General features: G+C 31.9%; 2 protein-coding genes across 12 annotated transcripts; one reads left to right on the forward strand and one right to left on the reverse strand.

Moving 5' to 3' along the window:
* Nucleotides 1-1,678: 1,678 nt before the first annotated feature.
* LOC107927157 (50S ribosomal protein L18) lies at nt 1,679-7,038 on the forward strand. 10 transcript variants are annotated; one of them, XM_016858172.2, is made up of 4 exons: nt 1,683-1,700; nt 4,181-4,296; nt 5,696-5,809; nt 6,427-7,038. In XM_016858172.2, exons 3-4 carry the CDS (start codon nt 5,720-5,722, stop codon nt 6,829-6,831), a joined length of 495 nt encoding a protein of 164 aa, XP_016713661.1. In that variant the 5' UTR covers nt 1,683-1,700; nt 4,181-4,296; nt 5,696-5,719; the 3' UTR covers nt 6,832-7,038. The 10 variants fall into 10 exon arrangements, with proteins under 10 accessions (XP_016713664.1, XP_016713666.1, XP_016713661.1 ...); XM_041090397.1 differs by having other exon boundaries at nt 5,727-5,809; XM_016858171.2 differs by lacking the exon at nt 1,683-1,700 and adding an exon at nt 3,471-3,700.
* Nucleotides 7,039-11,467: 4,429 nt separating this feature from the next.
* On the reverse strand, nt 11,468-13,490 carry LOC107927158 (heavy metal-associated isoprenylated plant protein 3). 2 transcript variants are annotated; one of them, XM_016858180.2, is made up of 5 exons: nt 13,297-13,490; nt 12,788-12,923; nt 12,464-12,696; nt 12,281-12,374; nt 11,468-12,125 (listed from the first exon to the last, which is right to left on the reverse strand). In XM_016858180.2, exons 1-5 carry the CDS (start codon nt 13,303-13,305, stop codon nt 11,671-11,673), a joined length of 927 nt encoding a protein of 308 aa, XP_016713669.1. In that variant the 5' UTR covers nt 13,306-13,490; the 3' UTR covers nt 11,468-11,670. The 2 variants fall into 2 exon arrangements, with proteins under 2 accessions (XP_016713669.1, XP_016713668.1); XM_016858179.2 differs by having other exon boundaries at nt 13,092-13,368.
* Nucleotides 13,491-19,792: the final 6,302 nt, after the last annotated feature.

Here is a 19,792-nt window from a genome sequence, read left to right on the forward strand (position 1 = left end):
TATTTTATCTACCCTTAAAGGGTTTACAGAATATGAAGGATTAATTACTAGCAGAGGTGTTCATGGGCCATGTTAATTTCAGACCAAGCTCAACTAAAAATCTAGGCCCGTGTGCTAGGCCTAGGCTTGGATAAAAATGCTAAAATTCAGGCCCAGCCTGACCCGTATTAATTTTTATATTATTTTTATATAATTATTAAATATATATAATAGATCAAAAATACTAAAAATATCAAAATAAATATTTCTTAACAAATTAAAAATAAAATTTAAAAAATATGTATACTAAATAACACTAAAATAAATACAACTTAACAAGTAAATATCTCTAAAATAATAACAAAATTAACAATAAAATAAATTTTATACAATATCCAAATAATAATAACAAAATAATAATTACATAATAATAAAATAGTAACATTAAAAAAAAATTTATTTATCTTTTAGTAAATTGACCTATATTTCTACTCAAAGCTTTTCACCCGCGGCCTTTCGTTTTTTTGGGGCAAATTACACATAAAATTCTTATTTTTTAAAATTTACCAAAATAGGCCCAGTATTTTATTATTTACCGGAATGGGCCATTTTCCCCAAAATCGCATCCACGTCAGCGCGATGTCAGGGGACGTGTCAGAAAATCGCATCCACGTCAGCACGCTTTGCTTACATGGACACAAATCGCGGCCTCGTAGGCGCGATTTGTGTCCACATAAGCAAAGCGCGCTGACGTGGACATGATTTCGGAGAAAATGGCCCATTCCGGTAAATAATAAAATACCTAGCCCATTTCAGTAAATTTTTAAAAAATAGGGATTTTTTGGTATTTTGCCCCTAATAATATATATTAATGTAATATTGAAGAGTTAATTGATTAAAAAAATAAATGCAACAAGTACAAAAAAGATTCAAAATTTGAACCAAAGTACTAAGGGAAAAGAGCAAGCATCTTAACCAACTAAGCTAAACTAATTAATTGACATATTATAAAAATATTGTTATTATCTTAACTATATTACATATGTTCTAACGATTTATTGGACCTATTCCATACACGTGTCAAATCAGAAAAAATAATACAACAATTTTGTAAAAAAAATCCGGTGTTTACTTCAAATAAATAAGGAAAATAATGATTTTAATATTTTAAAATTCAATTTTAAACCGAAAAAATCAAAATTTAGAGGTAAAAAATGATCTTTTTCGACGAAAACTGCGGCAAACAACGGTATTTTATTTTTTTGACCGTTGGGTACTGTTCACGCGCGGGCCGAAATCGAGACCTCGTCAGCGCGCTTTGCTGACGTGGCCGCGATTTTCTGGCGCGTACCCTGATATTACGCTGACATGGACGCGATTTCGCAAAAAATGGACCATTCCGGTAAATAATTAAATAATGGGCCCATTTCGGTAATTTTTGAAAAAAAGGGCTTTTATTGTTAATTGCCCTTTTTTTGCTCTATTAACCCCTAAAAGCCGAACATCCCTTTCCCTTTTCCTTTACCTGTTCGCCGGCAAAGTTTTATCAGCTATTTCCATCAGCTTCCCGTTTCCATTGCTAATCCTACGCCACTAGATCCACCATCTCTTCTGTCGTGGTAATCATCCTCCTCCATCGGGAACATTGGTACTCATGGCCCAGTTTGTCTTCTGTCTCTCTCCACCTCCTTCATAACAAATCCCGGCACCTCATCCATAAGGTAAATCATTTCCCCGCTTTTTAGTCCCTCTGTAGCTATAATGTGTGACGATTAATTTCCCCCTTTAGCAGTGTATAGAAACTTGCAGCTATGGAAACCCTCCCTTAACTTCTGTATATCCTTGATAATAGCCCCAATAACCGAATCATGTTCCCGATTGCTGCACAACTTTTTCACTACTTTTTCACAGCTTTTTAAAACATCGTGTTTAAGTTATTAATACGATTTGTACAAACATGTTTACAAATTGATATATATATGTTTTTAAATATTTTCACGATAAATCCAAGTTATACTTAAACTAACAAGGTTAAAAAAATATGATTAATTCACGCGTAGATCTCGAAAAGTTAATCGAAATAAAAAAAATCGCCTCAATCGGACAACCGAGCAAAAAGTTATGGTCTTTCAAGGTTTTCCAAGCTAAAAAACATAAACTGTTCATGAATTATTACTTCAAAATGCTTTTTTTGGAGGGAAAATACCAAAAAGCCCTATATTTTTAAAATTTATCGAAATGGGCCCGGTATTTTATTTTTTTGACCGTTTGGTAGTGTTCACGCACGGGCCGAAATCACGGCCACGTCAGCGCGCTTTGCTGACGTGGCCGCGATTTCCTAGCGCGTACCCTGATATTACGCTGACGTGGACGCGATTTCGCAAAAAATGGACCATTCCAGTAAATAATTAAATAATGGGCCCATTTCGATAATTTTTGAAAAAAATGGCTTTTATTGGTAAATTGCCCATTTTTTTGCTATATTAACCCCTGAAAGCCGAACATCCCTTTCCCTTTTCCTTTACCTGTTCGCCGGTAAAGTTTTATCAGCTATTTCCACCAACTTTTCGTTTCCACTGCTAATCCTACGGCACTAGATCCACCATCTCTTCCGTCGTGGTAATCATCCTCCTCCATCGGGAACATTGGTACTCATGGCCCAGTTTGTCTTCTGTCTCTCTCCACCTCCCTCATAACAAATCCCGGCACCTCATCCATAAGGTAAATCGTTTCCCCGCTTTTTAGTCCTTCTGTAGCTATAATGTGTGACGATTAATTTCCCCCTTTAGCAGTGTATAGAAACTTGCAGCTATGGAAACCCTCCCTTAACTTCTGTATATCCTTGATAATAGCCCCAATAACCGAATCATATTCCCGATTGCTGCACAACTTTTTCACTACTTTTTCACAGCTTTTTAAAACATCGTGTTTAAGTTATTAATACGATTTGTACAAACATGTTTACAAATTGATATATATATGTTTTTAAATATTTTCACGATAAATCCAAGTTATACTTAAACTAACAAGGTTAAAAAAAATATGATTAATTCACGCGTAGATCTCGAAAAGTTAATCGAAATAAAAAAAAAACGCCTCAATCGGACAACCGAGCGAAAAGTTATGGTCTTTCAAGGTTTTCCAAGCTAAAAAACATAAACGGTTAATGAATTATTACTTCAAAATGCTTTTTTTGGGCAAAATACCAAAAAGCCCTATATTTTTAAAATTTATCGAAATGGGCCCGGTATTTTATTTTTTTGACTGTTGGGTACTGGTCACGCGCGGTCCGAAATCTCCGCCACGTCAGCAAAGTGCGCTGACGTGACCGCGATTTACAGGCGCAAACCCTGACATCGCGCTGACGTGGACGCGATTTCGCGGAAAATGGACCATTCCCGTAAATAATTAAATAATGGACCCATTTCGGTAATTTTTGAAAATAAGGGTTTTTATTGGTAAATTGCTCGTTTTTTTGCTCTATTAACCCCTGAAAGCCGAACATCCCTTTCCCTTTTCCTTTACCTGTTCGCCGGCAAAGTTTTATCAGCTATTTCCATCAGCTTTCCGTTTCCACTGCTAATCCTACGCCACTAGATCCACCATCTCTTCTGTTGTGGTAATCATCCTCCTCCATCGGGAACATTGATACTCATGACCCAGTTTGTGTTCTGTCTCTCTCCACCTCCCTCATAACAAATCCCGGCACCTCATCCATAAGGTAAATCGTTTCCCCGCTTTTTAGTCCCTCTGTAGCCATAATGTGTGACGATTCATTTCCCCCCTTAGCAGTGTATAGAAACTTGCAGCTATGGAAACCCTCCCTTAACCTCTGTATATCCTTGATAATAGCCCCAATAACCGAATCATCTTCCCGATTGCTGCACAACTTTTTCACAGCTTTTTAAAACATCGTGTTTAAGTTATTAATACGATTTGTACAAACATGTTTACAAATTGATATATATATGTTTTTACATATTTTCACGATAAATCCCAGTTATACTTAAACTAACAAGATTAAAAGAAAATCTGATTAATTCATTGTTGATATTTTGAAAATTCAAGTAGGATATATTGAAGTTTGGACTAATTTGAAATTGTAACATAGTTGGGGATGTATAGTAAAATCAATCTTTTTGTTTATTGAGCTTTAGAGCGGACATGTTGGCCCGACCCATTTATCTGTTCTCACTTTCAGTTTTCACTGATGGTATCTGCAAAGACTACAGTTTTCTTCTATTCGCTAATTGCTCGATCAGTGCATCAGTGGTTTCCCTTTGGATTCTTCTCTCGATTTGGGCTTTCCGTTTTCTGGTAGTTTTTTTTTTTTGGCTTTTTTGTTTGTTTTGGGTTTGAAGTTAGATTTTATTTTGTAGTGAAGTTCATTTCTCTGCTGCCTGAATTTGCTTGTTTGCAATTTGTTAGAACGTAAACTGTTTGATCATTTGCCTCACTGAAAATTGAACCTTGTTTTGCTATGTAATTTTTATATTCCTGTTAAACCCAAGTTCTGTTTTTTAATTAATCTCAATTTTCTAAATTCTGAATCTTTGGTCATTGGGTTTCTGGTTAAGTAAAGCCTTCTCTTTTGAATGAAAGATTTAAGTTCAGATAGAAAATATATGTTTTAGTTTTCTGTTTGTGTTGCTTATGTTGCTTTGCCTTATGCTATACATTTTGTAGTAGTTCTAAGTTAGAAGATTTAAACCCATAGTGGCATTGCTTGAAAGGGTTCAGCACTTGAGGCTCTATAAGATGCTTAATTCACACTTCATGCAAGCATTTGCTTTTTTTCTTGTCACATTTTCTCTTCTTTCTGGAAACAAACCACTCTGGACCATCACTGTATTTTAAGCTTCACTATATGCTTTCTTTTTCCTTTTTCTTTTTATGATAAGGTACCCTTATTATAAGACCACTCATTGAAGCTGAAGAGCGGAAGAAAAGTGCACCTGTGAGGTCATTCACTAATAAGATTGTCCATGCATAACCATTGATCAATACATTTAGGCAGATCATGCTACCAAATAAAATTGCAACTTCTCAAGGTAGCAAAACTAGCTAGAAGATGAGTTGGTTGATTCCGTGACCTAAGTACATGTTTAAAATAAACCATCCCCAAACTAGAATAAAAGGACTTAATATAAGTAATTAGGTGCCCTAGGCTTGACACTACATGGTCAGTGCTTGTAAAGTACCGAATTATCACAAGTGAATCACTCTCTATAACGATTTCTAATACACATTTCTAAAAGCCATTGAACTCCAAACAAGAGCATAAGCTTCCAACATAAATATATTGGCAGTGCCAATTTGCACCTGGCACCTAGCATCGACAAAGTCTCCATTTGCATCTTGAATCACTGCCCCGAGCCCCAACTTATTATTAGACCTCTGCTAGCATCAACGTTGAGCTTTAAAAATCCATGCCATGGCTTTTCCTATTTCTTTGAGCTTCAATAAGTTTAACGGGTTATCGAAGATTGATGTTGTTGTTTCTTCCTTGGATGTTGGTGGTCTGGTAAAACTTTCCATGATATGGCATAAGTTATTGAAAAAGTGTTTACTCTGCTTACAGAGCTTATTGAGATGCTTACATGTAATTCTTGCTTTCTCTTTACTTCGTCATTTGAACTGCATGGTGAAGATAAACTATTGGAGATAAAGTTAGAACTTGGGTTTCATTTAATATTATATTGACTTGAGAATTTAGGCCGAAGCCCTTGTGTTGTATGACATGACAGTTACTTTATTTGCAATATACATTTGCAACACGTCCACAAGAATTCAGATACACCTCCTCTGCATCAACTCAATCGAAACACCGGTTCGTATCTTTTTCTTTGTTATGAAAACGCCGATTTCATGAGTCAATGAGGGATAGAAAAATCAAAGAAGAGAGACTTATTCAGGTCCAAGTATGTAAATATACATCTTCCGAGTTGACCTTGAGATGTTCTTTTGTCATGATTCCTAGGGTGACTGCGAGGCAGTTCCTAAAGCTTTCTTCAAAATTGGCTATAATTTTTCTAGTAGGCTTATTACATGGAATGCATCACCCATTGTTGAAACTCAATTAATTGCTATTAGTTCACTATAATGGTTTTGTTAAAATAGGGAAAATGCACAAATAAATAGAACAATGATACCGTTGTTGGACCTGGTAGTATGCCCACAAAGGGCAGATAGAAAAGGAAATTTGAAATCCAGTGTTATCAGATGTCTTGAGGTAGTTTAACAAATTAACTTGGAAAGTTTTCAAACTTAAAATTTGTCAATAATGTCTGGAATGACTTTAGAAATGGTGAATATGTTTTTACCTCCATTGTAGTACAAATATCGGTATGCTATTCTTCAGTTTGGCTGCAACTTAGTGAAATGAAGTGCTATGTTATTATAACGTATAAACTGCTAAACTTGATATCGTTTTGTTATGTTAAACAGATTGTTTGCGAACTCAAAAGGATGACAGTGCTGAAGAGGTATGTGCTGAGGTTGTTCGTATCACTTAAGTACATAACAGCAAATGTCGTGGACAGAAATAATGGACGGATAGTTGCAACAGCATCAACAGTTGAACATTCCATCAAGAACTCATTGGAGTGCGGCCGGTCTTGCAATGCCAAGGCAGCAACCGTTGTCGGTGAGGTATTGGCTATGCGACTCAAGGTGGAAGGTCTTGAGCAAGGACAGGGAAGAGGGATTCATGTTGATGTAAACAAGGAGGTCGAGAAGAAAGGCTTTAAGAACCGAACCAAGGTCTGGGCTGTTGTCAATGCCCTTAAGAACCATGGAGTTAAGGTCGTTCTCGAAGATATTGAAGACAATCCATCACGGCCAAGTTTCTGATATAGTTTTTGACACAGTACAGGGAAAAGAAACAAAAGCCAGATAATATATGGATGTGTATCGTATACTACTCTTGTTTCATAAGTAATTTCCAAGCCTGGAAGTTCCACAATGGAACCCTGCAACTTGGAAAATAAACATGTTTCAAGACATGTTTGAGCTCCAGTTTCATGTTTCCCTATAGAAATGAAATATTTTTTTATGAAATTAAATTGAGTGAGAATATTATATTATTATTATTGCTTAACATTGTCACAAACAAAATCCAACCCCAGCAAAAAGTTAGTTGAATCATAATGACCAAAGGATACTTCCATGTTCATATTCCAAAGAAGTTTGTGCTGTTTTGCCTTTCAAAATTCATCATGAAAATATAGCATGTGCTGATTCTGCCTCTGGAATAAAGTTCAAAATCCATGCAAAATTATAACAATAATAACTGCATTAATTTTATTTTATTTTTTTCAAAATTCTATAAGCTATATTAAGATCTGAATTCAAAAAAGGAAATACCTTTAACACCTTTAACATATATTTTTTCTTTAACACTTTTTCCTTTTTATTTATCGGGCAATATCCATATAAAATTGGATTCTTTTCTCATGCATGAAAAATGAATCCTTTTTTCTCTTTAACTCTGTTTTTTCTATGTTATCTACTTCTTTATCACATGGGATTGAGCTTATGCAATCATCACTTCTTTAAAGGATTCAAAAGACTCTTTAATCACATGGATTTGGAATCTTTAAAGTAAATTTCCCCCCTTTTATACTCTTTACAGTCTCTATTCATCCATGACATTAAACACTCTTTTGTTTTTCTTTAGAATGTCAAAGACTATATTTTTTTTTTCTAAGATATCTTAATCATATTGGACCACGATTAAATCTAGAATCGAACAGAATTGAATCCCCGAACGGAGACAACGCTTTCTCAATGTTATTTTCTTCAATCCACGAGACTTGAACCTGAAATCTTACTTAAAAAAAACATTCGAACTCCTTATAACTTAACTCAATAAACATTATTAAATTCTCAATTTCTTAACAGTCAACATGTATTCATTATTAAACTCTAGTCTTGAAATTTCTTGGTAAGTAGGTGGAATATTCCTCCATTTTCTAAAGCTGCAACCCTTTAATTTCCCTTTCTTGTCTAGCAAACATAGAAATTTTGGAATTATTACAAACAACACTAAACTTGTAAAAGGACATAAGATTGCAACCTTTCCCACTCCTTTGTGGAAGTTTCCCCTTAATTTCACAAAGGAAAATAGGGGCACTGGAAGGAGGGTTTGAGCTGCTATATGCTGCATGAAATAGCACATTTAGGCATCATCATCACCATGATGGGATTCATGTACATGCATGCCACCCACATCATGACTTTACATGTGCACATGCAAAAGAGATAAGCTTGGGAGGGGAAAAAAAGGGGTTAAATCTACATGGCACTAAATGATGGGTTTCATTGAAAAATGGAGAGAAAATTGAATATGCTTGCAGAAGGAAATTGTTTGGAAAAAATGGAAGCTCAAATACTGCCAAGAAAACATTTGATTGAAAGAAAGAAAAAGGAACACTCACATCATCATGAACTTTCTTTCTCATGTTCACTTTTACAAATTTTAGATAATATAGGTTAAATACATCAGGAAAATTTAGTCCTTATATTTTAATTTGTTATAATTTGATCTATTTACTATTGTTAGTGTTATACTTACCCTATATCATTTAAAAGGTGAAATTATAATTATCAAAATAATTAATTTTCACTAATTTTCTTTTTTTATATAAAAAAATCAATTGTTTTTTTTTAAAGCGAAAATTATAATTCACTAATATATAACAATATCCTAAATTGTACCAAACCTTACATGAAGCATTGGCTTGTTGGGTGACTGATTGCCTAGTGTTTGTCCCTTTTTAGCCTTTTAGTAAACTTTGTAGTAATAAGTTATATTATATTTTTTGAACATTAATCTCATTATAGGTTTTTGTCATATCTGTTCCTTTTGATATAATGCCTAGAACTACCCATGTTCTCTTGCACTGACAACAATACTGATACTAATCAAGCTAAGACTCAATCAACAATTATATTGTACTTTGAACATTAAAAATTTACGAATTTATAAATAGTAAAACGGATATAACACAAAATTTCAGGAAAGGGAGTAGAAAGAGCCAATGTACATTACAGCAAATTGCTCTTATCATGTATCCTGTTCCCTAACCAGGACAGCAAAGAAATAGGTTAAAAAATGGCTTGATGCTGAGCACACCTAATAACGACACACAGAAAGTTAAGGGGTTTATTCACAAGGTTCATAGGCCTGCCTGTTTTCTTTGAAATAATTTGGTAGGTTCTCTCCTCCCCTATTATTCACACCCTTTTGGTCTAAGGGTTTTAAATTTGGGATTTAATTTTTTTTATCTTAATTTGATTTTTTATTTTTATAATGTTATAGTAAGTCCAAATCGGTATGTTAATTCCTGTTGTTAAAGTATTAACAATGTTATTTATTTGATTTTATAATGTTATAGTAGTCCCTCCTCAACCCATAAATAAGAAGATAATATATTTCAGCGCACTCGAACTCATTTCCTCCTGCATTGATAACAATACCCAAGTTAATCGAGCTAAGATGCAACCAGCAAGTATTAACAATATTATTAGTTGATAAAAATGTTAGTAAATTCATGAAAATCATTGAAATATTAATATTGTTATCCAACTTATGAATTTCTTTTTTGTTGTTGTTGAGTTAACCTATGAAAAGCATTATTAAAATAGAGAATAAAATGATATCCAATTAAAGCAAACGAACTAAATTGGTTAAAATATGTCGTAAATTTTTGTACTCTTCGTAAATTTGGAATTTAGTTCTTGTACTTTTATTTTCTAAGGATTTAGTCTTTCTACTTTTTAGATTTCAAAATTCAAGTCAAATTGTTAACACCGCTAAATTTATTGGTGTGACATTTTGAAATAAAAAAAATACTCACTTGATAGCAATGTAACTAAAAAGGTAACATTGTAATGAACCTAAATTTAACAAAATAATCTTTAACAATGTTAATAATTAAACCTAAATTCTAAAATCTGGAAAGTAAATAAATTAAATCCTTAAAAATAAAAATACAAGAACTTATAGCATATTTTAACCAATTAAATTCTAGGAGAGGGATTAAAACTGAATTAGGCCAACCCTTTTAATGTCATTTTTTATGCTGTGGACCCAAAGAGTGTCTCTGCCAATTCATTTGTTTGGTGATTCATAGTGGGAGGGAAAGCTTTTGGATATTCACAAAAATTCATGCAAATATCAAATTTGTTCAATCTTAGAAGTTTTTCACTGATATGACATTTATACATGTGAATTGGGTAATAGGTTGGATTGATTTTGGATCGAATCAGGTCAATTCGAATTTTTTTAAAAAAATTATATTATTTCGATTTTGAGTTATTTTAGACTCTACCCATTCAAATTTACTTGGGAGTATCTGAAATCATTTTGGGAGGAGTACAAAAATGAACAAAAGTGAATAGATTTGCAAGTAAATTTGAGTCAAAGAGGAAATAAAGTGTGAAGCTGTTATGATTCAAAGAAAGCAGCCTCGTAAGGTTGCAGACATTGATTGCGAACTGCAAATCTTAATTGTTCATCACATTGAATGGGTTGATGGGTAGGTGTAATCTGTGCGTGCGTTTATGACCAGATGTTTTAAAACAATCGTGTATGCTAAAATCCCCTCAATAATCATGCTTTTAAATTTTCGCATTTATTTCAAATGCTTGAAAAAGAAAGAGTGACTCACTTCATCTTCTCCCGTTTCAAATGGTAATGAATGTCAGTTGAGTCCCAACCTAAATATGTAGGGAGTGTTTGATTGAATCAAGTTTAATCGAGTGAAAAAAAATTAACTTAATGAGTTATTTTTTATCATCTTAATTCGAATTCGAAAAATTTTCGAATCAAGTCAAGTAAAATAAAATTCAAGTTGAATTGAGTGAAATTGTTTGAGTTAAATTAAAAAAAATTAAACATGTCAAATTAAAATTTTGTTACATTATAGTTAATTCCATATTAAAACATATAAATTTAAAATCATATATATTTGAAAACTTTTTCAAAATAAATATATATGTTTTAGTATAATACATTTGAATCATTAATTAACTTATTTAGGTCCACAAAATTATTGTTTTAAAAACTTTTTAAAAATTTAATTTAATTTATATATTTTTAAATATTTGAAAATTATTTTGAATTATTTTTATATTTTTTTGTTGAGCGAGACCAATTTATTCATTTTCGAAATTGATAAGGATTATTATTCGAGTTATTTGAATTATAAAATTTAACTCGATTCGAACTTAGAAACTCAAATAACTCAATTCAAGTAATTCGATTTTTATTTTTACCTTTGAGTTTTATTATCCCTATCCACATGTTAGTGGATATACATGAGCATTGCCCTTGGGTGGCCATTTATGTCACACTGACATCAACAATGCATATGATGTGATGAGGAAGTAGGGTACACCAGGATCCGGGCATGCTTATGCATTTAGGTGTCTCAATCCAACATCAAAATATGTTTGTTACCAAATTATAAAAACTCCAACTTGATGAACACAGGCGCAAAACAACACTAATCGCATTGAAAATGGCAACACCAAATTACAATATCAAAACCCTAAAATTAACATTTTATAAAATGCCATCCAAGTTTAACCCAAAATGTTGACTTCCAAGTAAACTCTCTGCTTCTCTATTTCTTATTTACACATTCCTTAACATAAAACCCTACGCCATTAAAAATCCATTTCTCCTCACATAATGGCACAAGCATTAGGGTTCTCATCATTGAACATGTGGTGAGGAGGATGAACAGATACTGGGTAACCCGGCACGTACCCGGAGTAGCCGTGCCCGTAACCGAACCCATAGCCCGGGTGCCCATATCCTGGGTAAGCGGGCATATATCCAAATTGGGGTTGAACCATAAATTCCATCTTGCTCCCTTCCATCTTACCACCACCACCACCACCACCATGTCCACCATCTTCGGCACCGCCATTGCCACCTTTGTTCTTCTTTTTCCCTCCATCACCGCCGCCACCATTCTCGCCGCCCTCATTTTTGCCATCTTTCTCTTTCTTAGGTGGCACAATCTCAACACTCTTCTTCAGCTTGTCCTTCAATGCCTCAGCCAAGGCCTTAATATCCATAGTCCCCTTCACTGTGACCAACTCCTTCACCTCGTCTACTTTGAACTCATGCACACCTGCAAGTTACAATGCCGTCAAAAAAAATATTTAAAAAACAACCCATAAATTAAAACAACTTAACGCACGCCGCCTTTATAGTAACCTACCAAACAGTCAAAGCCGCCTTTATAGTAACCTACCAAACAGTCAAAAATACATAAAGCGTCATCACCTTTGGTATCGGACACGATTTTGCGAATCTTAACAATGCATCCCTGGCACTGGCATTTCAGTTGCACCTTCAAATCTGCCGTCGTTACAGGGGCCTGAATCAAAATTATTCAAATAGAAACAAGAAAATTAGTAACAAACTTTTTCAGTTTTCACATTCGAGATCAACATGTAAAACGTTTACCTCTTTGGGTTTCTTCTCTGGTTTCTTATTATTATTGTCATCAGAAGCTTGATTTTTCTCTGGTTTTTTCTCCTTTTTCTCTTCTTTGTTATCATCTTTCTTCGGCTGAGGTGAAACGAGGTCAACATTCTTCCTCGTTTTCTTCACGAGTTTCTCTTTAATGGCGGCCGGATCCACAGCTCCAGTTACAGTCACTGTGTTCGAGTTGCTCTCTGTTTTCACCGTCTCCACCCCTTCCATAAAAAAACAGAGAATACCCAGAGTGAATAACGGGAAAACCAAGCGAGAAAACAGAAATTTAAAACGTAAAAACATGAATAATACCTTGAAATTCACGAATGCATTTGAGGATTTTGAAGGAACATCCTTCACAAAGACAATCGACTTTGAAAACGAAGTTCGAAGAACCCTTTTCCTTCTTTTCTCCTTCATTCCCTCCTTTCTTGTTTCCATTCTTTTTCTGCAATAAAGATACAAGATAAAGAGATGGTGTGTAAGTCAGGGATTTAAATAGCGGTCCGTTACCGAAATAGCGGCCGTTATATAGCGGTAACGGCACCGTCCGAAACCGTTACTGCCGAAACCCGCTATACCCGCAATACACAATAAGTAATGTAAAATTCACGACCGCGATACCGCAGTGACCGCAATAGGAGTCCGTTATGTCCGCGACCGCGACAAACGCGACGCGACCGAAAACGCGACCGCGACCGCAATTTAAATCCCTGGTGTAAGTCATGAACTAGAAATAGAAGGAAATGGAACGGCAAAAAAAAAATAAAACGAGATTAAAAGAGATGGGGGAAATGAGAATAAATTGTTGCTTAACTGACCTCTCCCATTGTGAATCGAAAAACCCTTTTACGTTATGATGAATTGGGTTTTTTTGATGAGTAGAAAATAGGAGGAAAGGAAGGTGCAGAGAGTTGCAGTATTTAAAGACTGTGGGATGGGATGGTACTATGGTAGAGTTAAATGCCGATATGATGATGGGTGGATGTATGTATGCATGTATGGATTCAACCGTGGATTGAGTGGATGGCTTATACGGGTGAGTATTATATCGTATCTAGTCTAATTAAGTAAAAGATTTTTAATTAATTGACTTAGATGATAATATAATTACTATCTTATCTCTTTTTTTTTAAATTAATTTCATTATAGAAAAAGAGGATGAATCACGACCTCCTTCATTAATAACAATATCAATATAAATCGAGTTAAAATTTAATTGACGTATTTTATTATTATTAAGTTAATATATTTGTTTAATTATGATTTTTTTTGTCTTAAAATTATCATATCCTTGATATATAAGTGATAACTTTTTATTAAATTATTCCAAATAATGTAGTTAAGATATTTTATGGTTTTTAAAGAGTTAATTGCATTGGATATTTTCAAATTATAATTTTTAATTTAAGTTGGTCCTTAAATTTTAAAATATTCTAATTATATCCTTAAATTATTGGTGTTATATTAATAACGTCCTTTTTGTTACTAAAATCATTAATTTAATCGTTGAATGACACTCAGATCTTACGCAATATAATTTAAATGAAAATTTAAAAGAAAAATTAATATTGTAAAAATCTTGGTTTTGAGATTTTCAAAGCTTTTATAGAAACTATCATTCACTCACACACACACTCTCTCTTCGGTTTTACTTTATTTTTAGTTTTTAATTTTAAAAGTTATGTCTCAGCATTTTACTTTTCTTTAAATTTTTCATTTTAAATTATGGCATATAAGAGTTAATGTGACATTTAATGGTTAAATTAACATTTTCAATAATGAAAGGACTTGTTGAGTGTTTTTTCGTCGTGTCTCATTGAATGGGACAATCGAATATTTATATACATGGTTACTATTCATGGAATTGATATTCTTGATAGGCTTTTATGCATGTTGGACACATGTGTTGTTTTGATTTGTTTGCTGGACTTCGTAGCCCCCCACATGCAAACTCCTTGGTACATGCGAATTGGGATTGCGAACTCCCCTTGCGAGCCCTTCTAGCGAACCCCCACTACAAGGCTTGCACGCATCCAATTGATAGGGCTCAACCGGGTCGTGAGTAGGCGATCTAGACTTTATCTGGGTTTTGAGTTGGTGATCACTAATTAATATAACATTGATAGGTTGTGGATATAATTAGAATGTTTTAAAATTTAAAGACCAATTTAAAATGAGAATATCATAGCATGAGAATATTTGATACAATTAACTAAGTTTTAAATTATGTTAAAAGATAACGTATTCACACGTTGAGTAGCTTTCAAATTTGTAAAAATAAACTCAAACCAACAATATGTGTTTTATTTATACTTAGTTTAGGCTCAAAAACATTATATATATATTGATGAATTATTTACCTTAATTTTTTATAAAGCATAATATGATTACAATTTTCAAAAAGTTGAACCTTTCCTTTCTTCTAAAGATATGCTGCAAATTTTTGGTAATGGCTGGTGTGTCATGGCTGTTTGTTTTAGTGTCTTGGCATCTTTAGTTCATTTTGATGCTTCTCAAGGAGTCTGATTGGTCCTTGCTGCCATGTTGTTCTTGTCTTTTGTATTTGCTTTCGTGATTTGTTCTCTTTATTGGGTTTTTACAACTTTCATGGTATTATTTTGCCTTTAATTTAATAAACATATTCATTGCCCTAGCTCCGGCACCAAAGGTCTGCCCAAAAAATAGAATTAAGCAAAAAAATATAAGACCCATTTAGAAAACAGGTCGGGCTTCAATAAAGTTATTTGACCTAAGCCCGACCCGATCCAAATTTTCGATAAAAAGAATCTTGTTGTTTTTGTTGTTGTTTTTCCATTTTTTTGCTACCATCTCACTATTATGTTGCTACTATTTTATTGTTAATATATAAATATTGTATAACACTTGTTTTATTGTTAAGTTGCACTTATCTTGGTGTTATTTAAGAAATAAAGACTTTTTTTAATTTTATATTTAATTTGTTGAGAATATTTATTTTAATATTTTTAGTGTATTTGGTGTATTGTATTTTTTAAAAATATATATAAAATAAAATTAAAAAACAATATGGGCCGGGCTCGGGTTTTAGCTTTTTATCCAGTTCGACCTTTGGCAAAAAATCTAGACCTGTTTTTTGAGTCGGGTCAGGCCTGAGCCTAAAATTTTGTTAGGGTCCGGCCTGATCCACGGACAACTCTACATTGGCCGAGAAAAAAGAAAACAATTCACCAAATTTATAATATACATATATAAGGAAAATTAGGCATATACGGGGAGCATTTTTGCCCTGCCCCGTGTCATTTCACCTGAATACGTGTTTCATACGGCGTACTTTTGCGTTCTCTCTTTAAAACCGACCTAATTCCTTATTTTTCAAATAAAACAGTCTAGAACTCTAATTTTTATTTTAAATCATCATATATGCCTAATTTTACCATTGTTGTTTCCTATTTAATTTATAATTGATTGAAAAAAACAAATTAAAAAAAATTATAACATGAAAAGAGATAACTTACATTAAGCATTTCCAAGTGGGCACTACTTATGCAAAAGTAGTTATAATTTGCTAATTTAAAATCTATTACAACTTATATTGCTTTTGTTGTTTCCACTCTATAAATTAAATAGTATTTCTGAATTACATTTTTTATTATTTTTAAAATATAGTTATACTTGAGTCTTATCACGTGTAAATTTTACATGTTTTTTTTTAAGATTTATTCAGATGTGTATTATTTATAACTACATTTTTACTTGTACATGTAACTTCATTTTTTAGATTTATTTGGTCTTTTTAGTTTGTTTGGGTGGATGTACAACTACCGTTGTCACTTTATTCGGAATGTAGCTTTTTCCTTTGTATCGGTAGAAGTTGGAGGCGAAAATCTTGAGACGTCACTGTCTGACTTGTTTTGAAACAAGTCTCACTAGGTATCGACATAACTCCAGTTGTACCGATACAGTTACCCGTTTGTTCCGATACAACTTCTTTGAAATCTTTAGGGTCCTCATTGCCTGACTTGTATCGATACAACTCAACAGTTATATCGATACAAGTCCTCCAAACTTAATAAAATTGATTTTATGAGGATATTTTCAAAGCCTTTTAAAGTTCAAGCTCATAAAACATATTTTTAAAATATGTTAGTTGAAATTACTTGAAAATAATTTTATAAAATTTTATCATTAATTTTACAAATTTGATTTATCAAAATATTTGACAAAAAGGCTGTCATATATTTAAGATGAAAATTTCACTATTTTTATTAAAAAATCTTTTAAATGATTTTATTTATAAATAACTAAAAACATTTTGAATTTTATAAACAATATTATTTAAAAATTAAAATTCACATGTATTAAAATAATGTTAAAAATATAAATTTTTAATTATAAATTAAAATTTAAAAATGATTGTTTTTTATAATTAAAAATTGTTTAAAGTCAATAACTATTGTTTAAACATCGTTTAAATTTTAATTAAACACTATTTTAATGTAATAATTTTAAAAATTGTAAGCAGTTAATAAATATGATTAATCTAACCAATTCCTATAAATAAATAATTTAAGTAATGAACAAATAATTAACTAATCTATATCCAACATAACCTAAATAATTAAAGTAATCAAAATAATAAAACTAAACAAACTAAACTAAGAAACTAAATCATGTAAATAATCAAATCTTAATTTTCCACATGTAAGAATAAAAAAAAAATCAAAGAAATAGTCGATTGAGTCTTAACTCAATTGATATTAGTATTGTTGTCAGTACAGGAGGACGTAGGTTCGAGTACGTTAAAGTGCATTGTCTTTCTATTTAAAGGTTGAAAAGGGGTTACAAGTGATAAAAATTTATAATAAAATTATTGTTAAAAAAATTATTAAATCAAAAAATAAAAATAAAAAAAGAAGTCTTTTCTCCTTCCATGAGAACCAAAAAACCAACATCCAATTTCTCTTTTGAACACCTGAAACTACATTCCTTTTCTTTATCGTTTTGTTTGATTTTGAGAGTCTTAACTATACTTGATCATGGGTTATGCATGCCCATTGTAAAATTTTAGGTCCGAATTTTTAATTTGGTTAGAAAAATGGACCAAAAATTTTACTCAAATTCGATCCAGATTAAAAATGTTAAATCTAAATCCGACCTAACTTGCCTGTATTTAATTTTTTAGATTGTTTTTTATATAAAAATAATTTTTTTTAAAAATACATCAAATGCTCTAAAAACATTCAAATAAATGTTTCCCCACAAAATTGAAAATACATTAAAAAAATTTTATACTTAAATAACATTAAGATAGTTGCAAGTAACAATATTATAGCAAAATAGTAGCGAAAAACAACTGATTCAAGTCAGGCCTGGACAAAAAAAAAATCTTACTCGAGGCCCGAATCATTTAGAAAATGAATCTTATTTTTTGTTTAAACTCATTTGTCGAGCCTATATTTTTGTTCAAACTTTACCACTTTTCAAATGTACTTTCGGGCTTGAACGAATAACCCGACTAAACGCTACTTCACATTTATTTTTTTTGTAGGATTTTTTTCTTTTGAGATTTTCAAATGGGAAAAAAAGATTGTTACTATTTCGATTTTTCTAAACTAAATGGTTTTTTTTTTTTTTGGCTTTCAACTTTTCTAAGATTCAAGGTGTTGGTGTTGTTTAAAAAATGAAAAGGAAAAACCTTTTAATAAACAAACAAATTTATAAAGACATGTTTGGATGTTTCAATTCCAGATTTTGTGTCTACAATTTGGTTCATAAGATTCATCTCATAGGAGTTGGAATTTGTATTTTCTTTGTAAACATTATTTTACTTTAAATTATTGATTTTTCCTAAAATTATTTGAATGTGTCCGAAAGATTTAAGCATAAATAAATAATGCAAGAGCAATCTATGAGAGATTTTCTATTGTGTTAAAGGAAGGGTTTAGATAAGTTGAAGTGGAAAGTAACAATGTCATTCTGATTGATATTATCAGCAATGGTTATAGAGTGGATAATAATCTTTCAGAGGTTAGCAAGTTAAATTCCTAACATATTTCAAGAGAACAAAATAATGTTTGAATTGCGTAACGAAGATGACTATTGAAAATTTAAACATGATTTACAATTTTAATGAATATGGTATTTGATTTCTTCGAGAACATATTTCAAAATGATATTGTTCTCGTCCTACAATTTCGAATTTTGCACTATATATTAGGTAAAAGAAGGGGAGAGAAATGAAATGGTAAAAAATTGTAACCCACTATGCTAGTGCATTTATTTGGGAATAATTTATGGTTTAATTTTAATGGTATAATAATAAATTTAGCCTTTAATGTTTATATCTTTTCTCAAATAGACTCTTATTCTATTTTTGAGTTTTTAACTTTTTAAAAAGAATCGAATTTAATTTAATTATCAATCTTTCAAAAATAGTTTTTTTAATGAAAATACTGACTAAAATATTATATTTTTTAAACATAGATGCCACATGGCAATCTATGTAGGGGATATTTTTAACTTAATTCCCCTGCAATTTTAGTGTTGTGCAATTAAGTCCCTACATGCGATTCCAAATTGATTTATTTAAAAATAATATTTTTAGTAAAATGAATTGTGTACCGAGATAGCAAAGTAGAGATTTTGCTTGCTTTGCCAAACCCAATTTGTTTGTGTAAAAGACTGGGCTTGAGCTCTTTAAGATAAGTAGATCAACGAAGAAGCAACGGCCTGGGAAACATGATCATGCCATATTCACATTGCGAAAACTTGACGATTTAGTTAACATTTTCCGTTAAAAAACCAGAAAATCCACTCATAGATGAAACGTTAAGGGTTAAATTACTTAAAAAAATGAATTAGAATCAATTTGATGGAATTTACATTAAGATTAGGATTAGGGTTAGGGTTTAGGATTAATTTTTTTAATAAAAAATTTAAAATTTATTTTATTATTATGTTACAAAAGCATGATATCTCAAAAGCCTTTTTAAAAAGCACTTTATACGTAAAGCATTGTATATCATTTTCTTTGATAAGATGATCAAGTATTCTTATATGATATTATTGAAAAAGTAGGGAATTGATGTTAATGTAGGGATTTATTATATAAGATTCTATGTTCTTGATATGTTAGTGAAGGGAAACAAGAGGAATTGATAGAAAATATTGTAGAGAAAAGAAAGGAAGGTGTTATAAATTTGATTATCAACATCTTGCACTAAAACAGTTTTGGGCAGCTGCAGTAGGTTAACTTTGAAAAATCACCATAAATTGTGGAGATTGAATTAGAGAGTGAATAGGATATGAAATGAAAGTTTAATGAGTATATTTTTA

Source organism: Gossypium hirsutum, chromosome D03, assembly GCF_007990345.1.
Source record: "Gossypium hirsutum isolate 1008001.06 chromosome D03, Gossypium_hirsutum_v2.1, whole genome shotgun sequence".
In the NCBI taxonomy this organism is placed as follows: domain Eukaryota; kingdom Viridiplantae; phylum Streptophyta; class Magnoliopsida; order Malvales; family Malvaceae; genus Gossypium; species Gossypium hirsutum.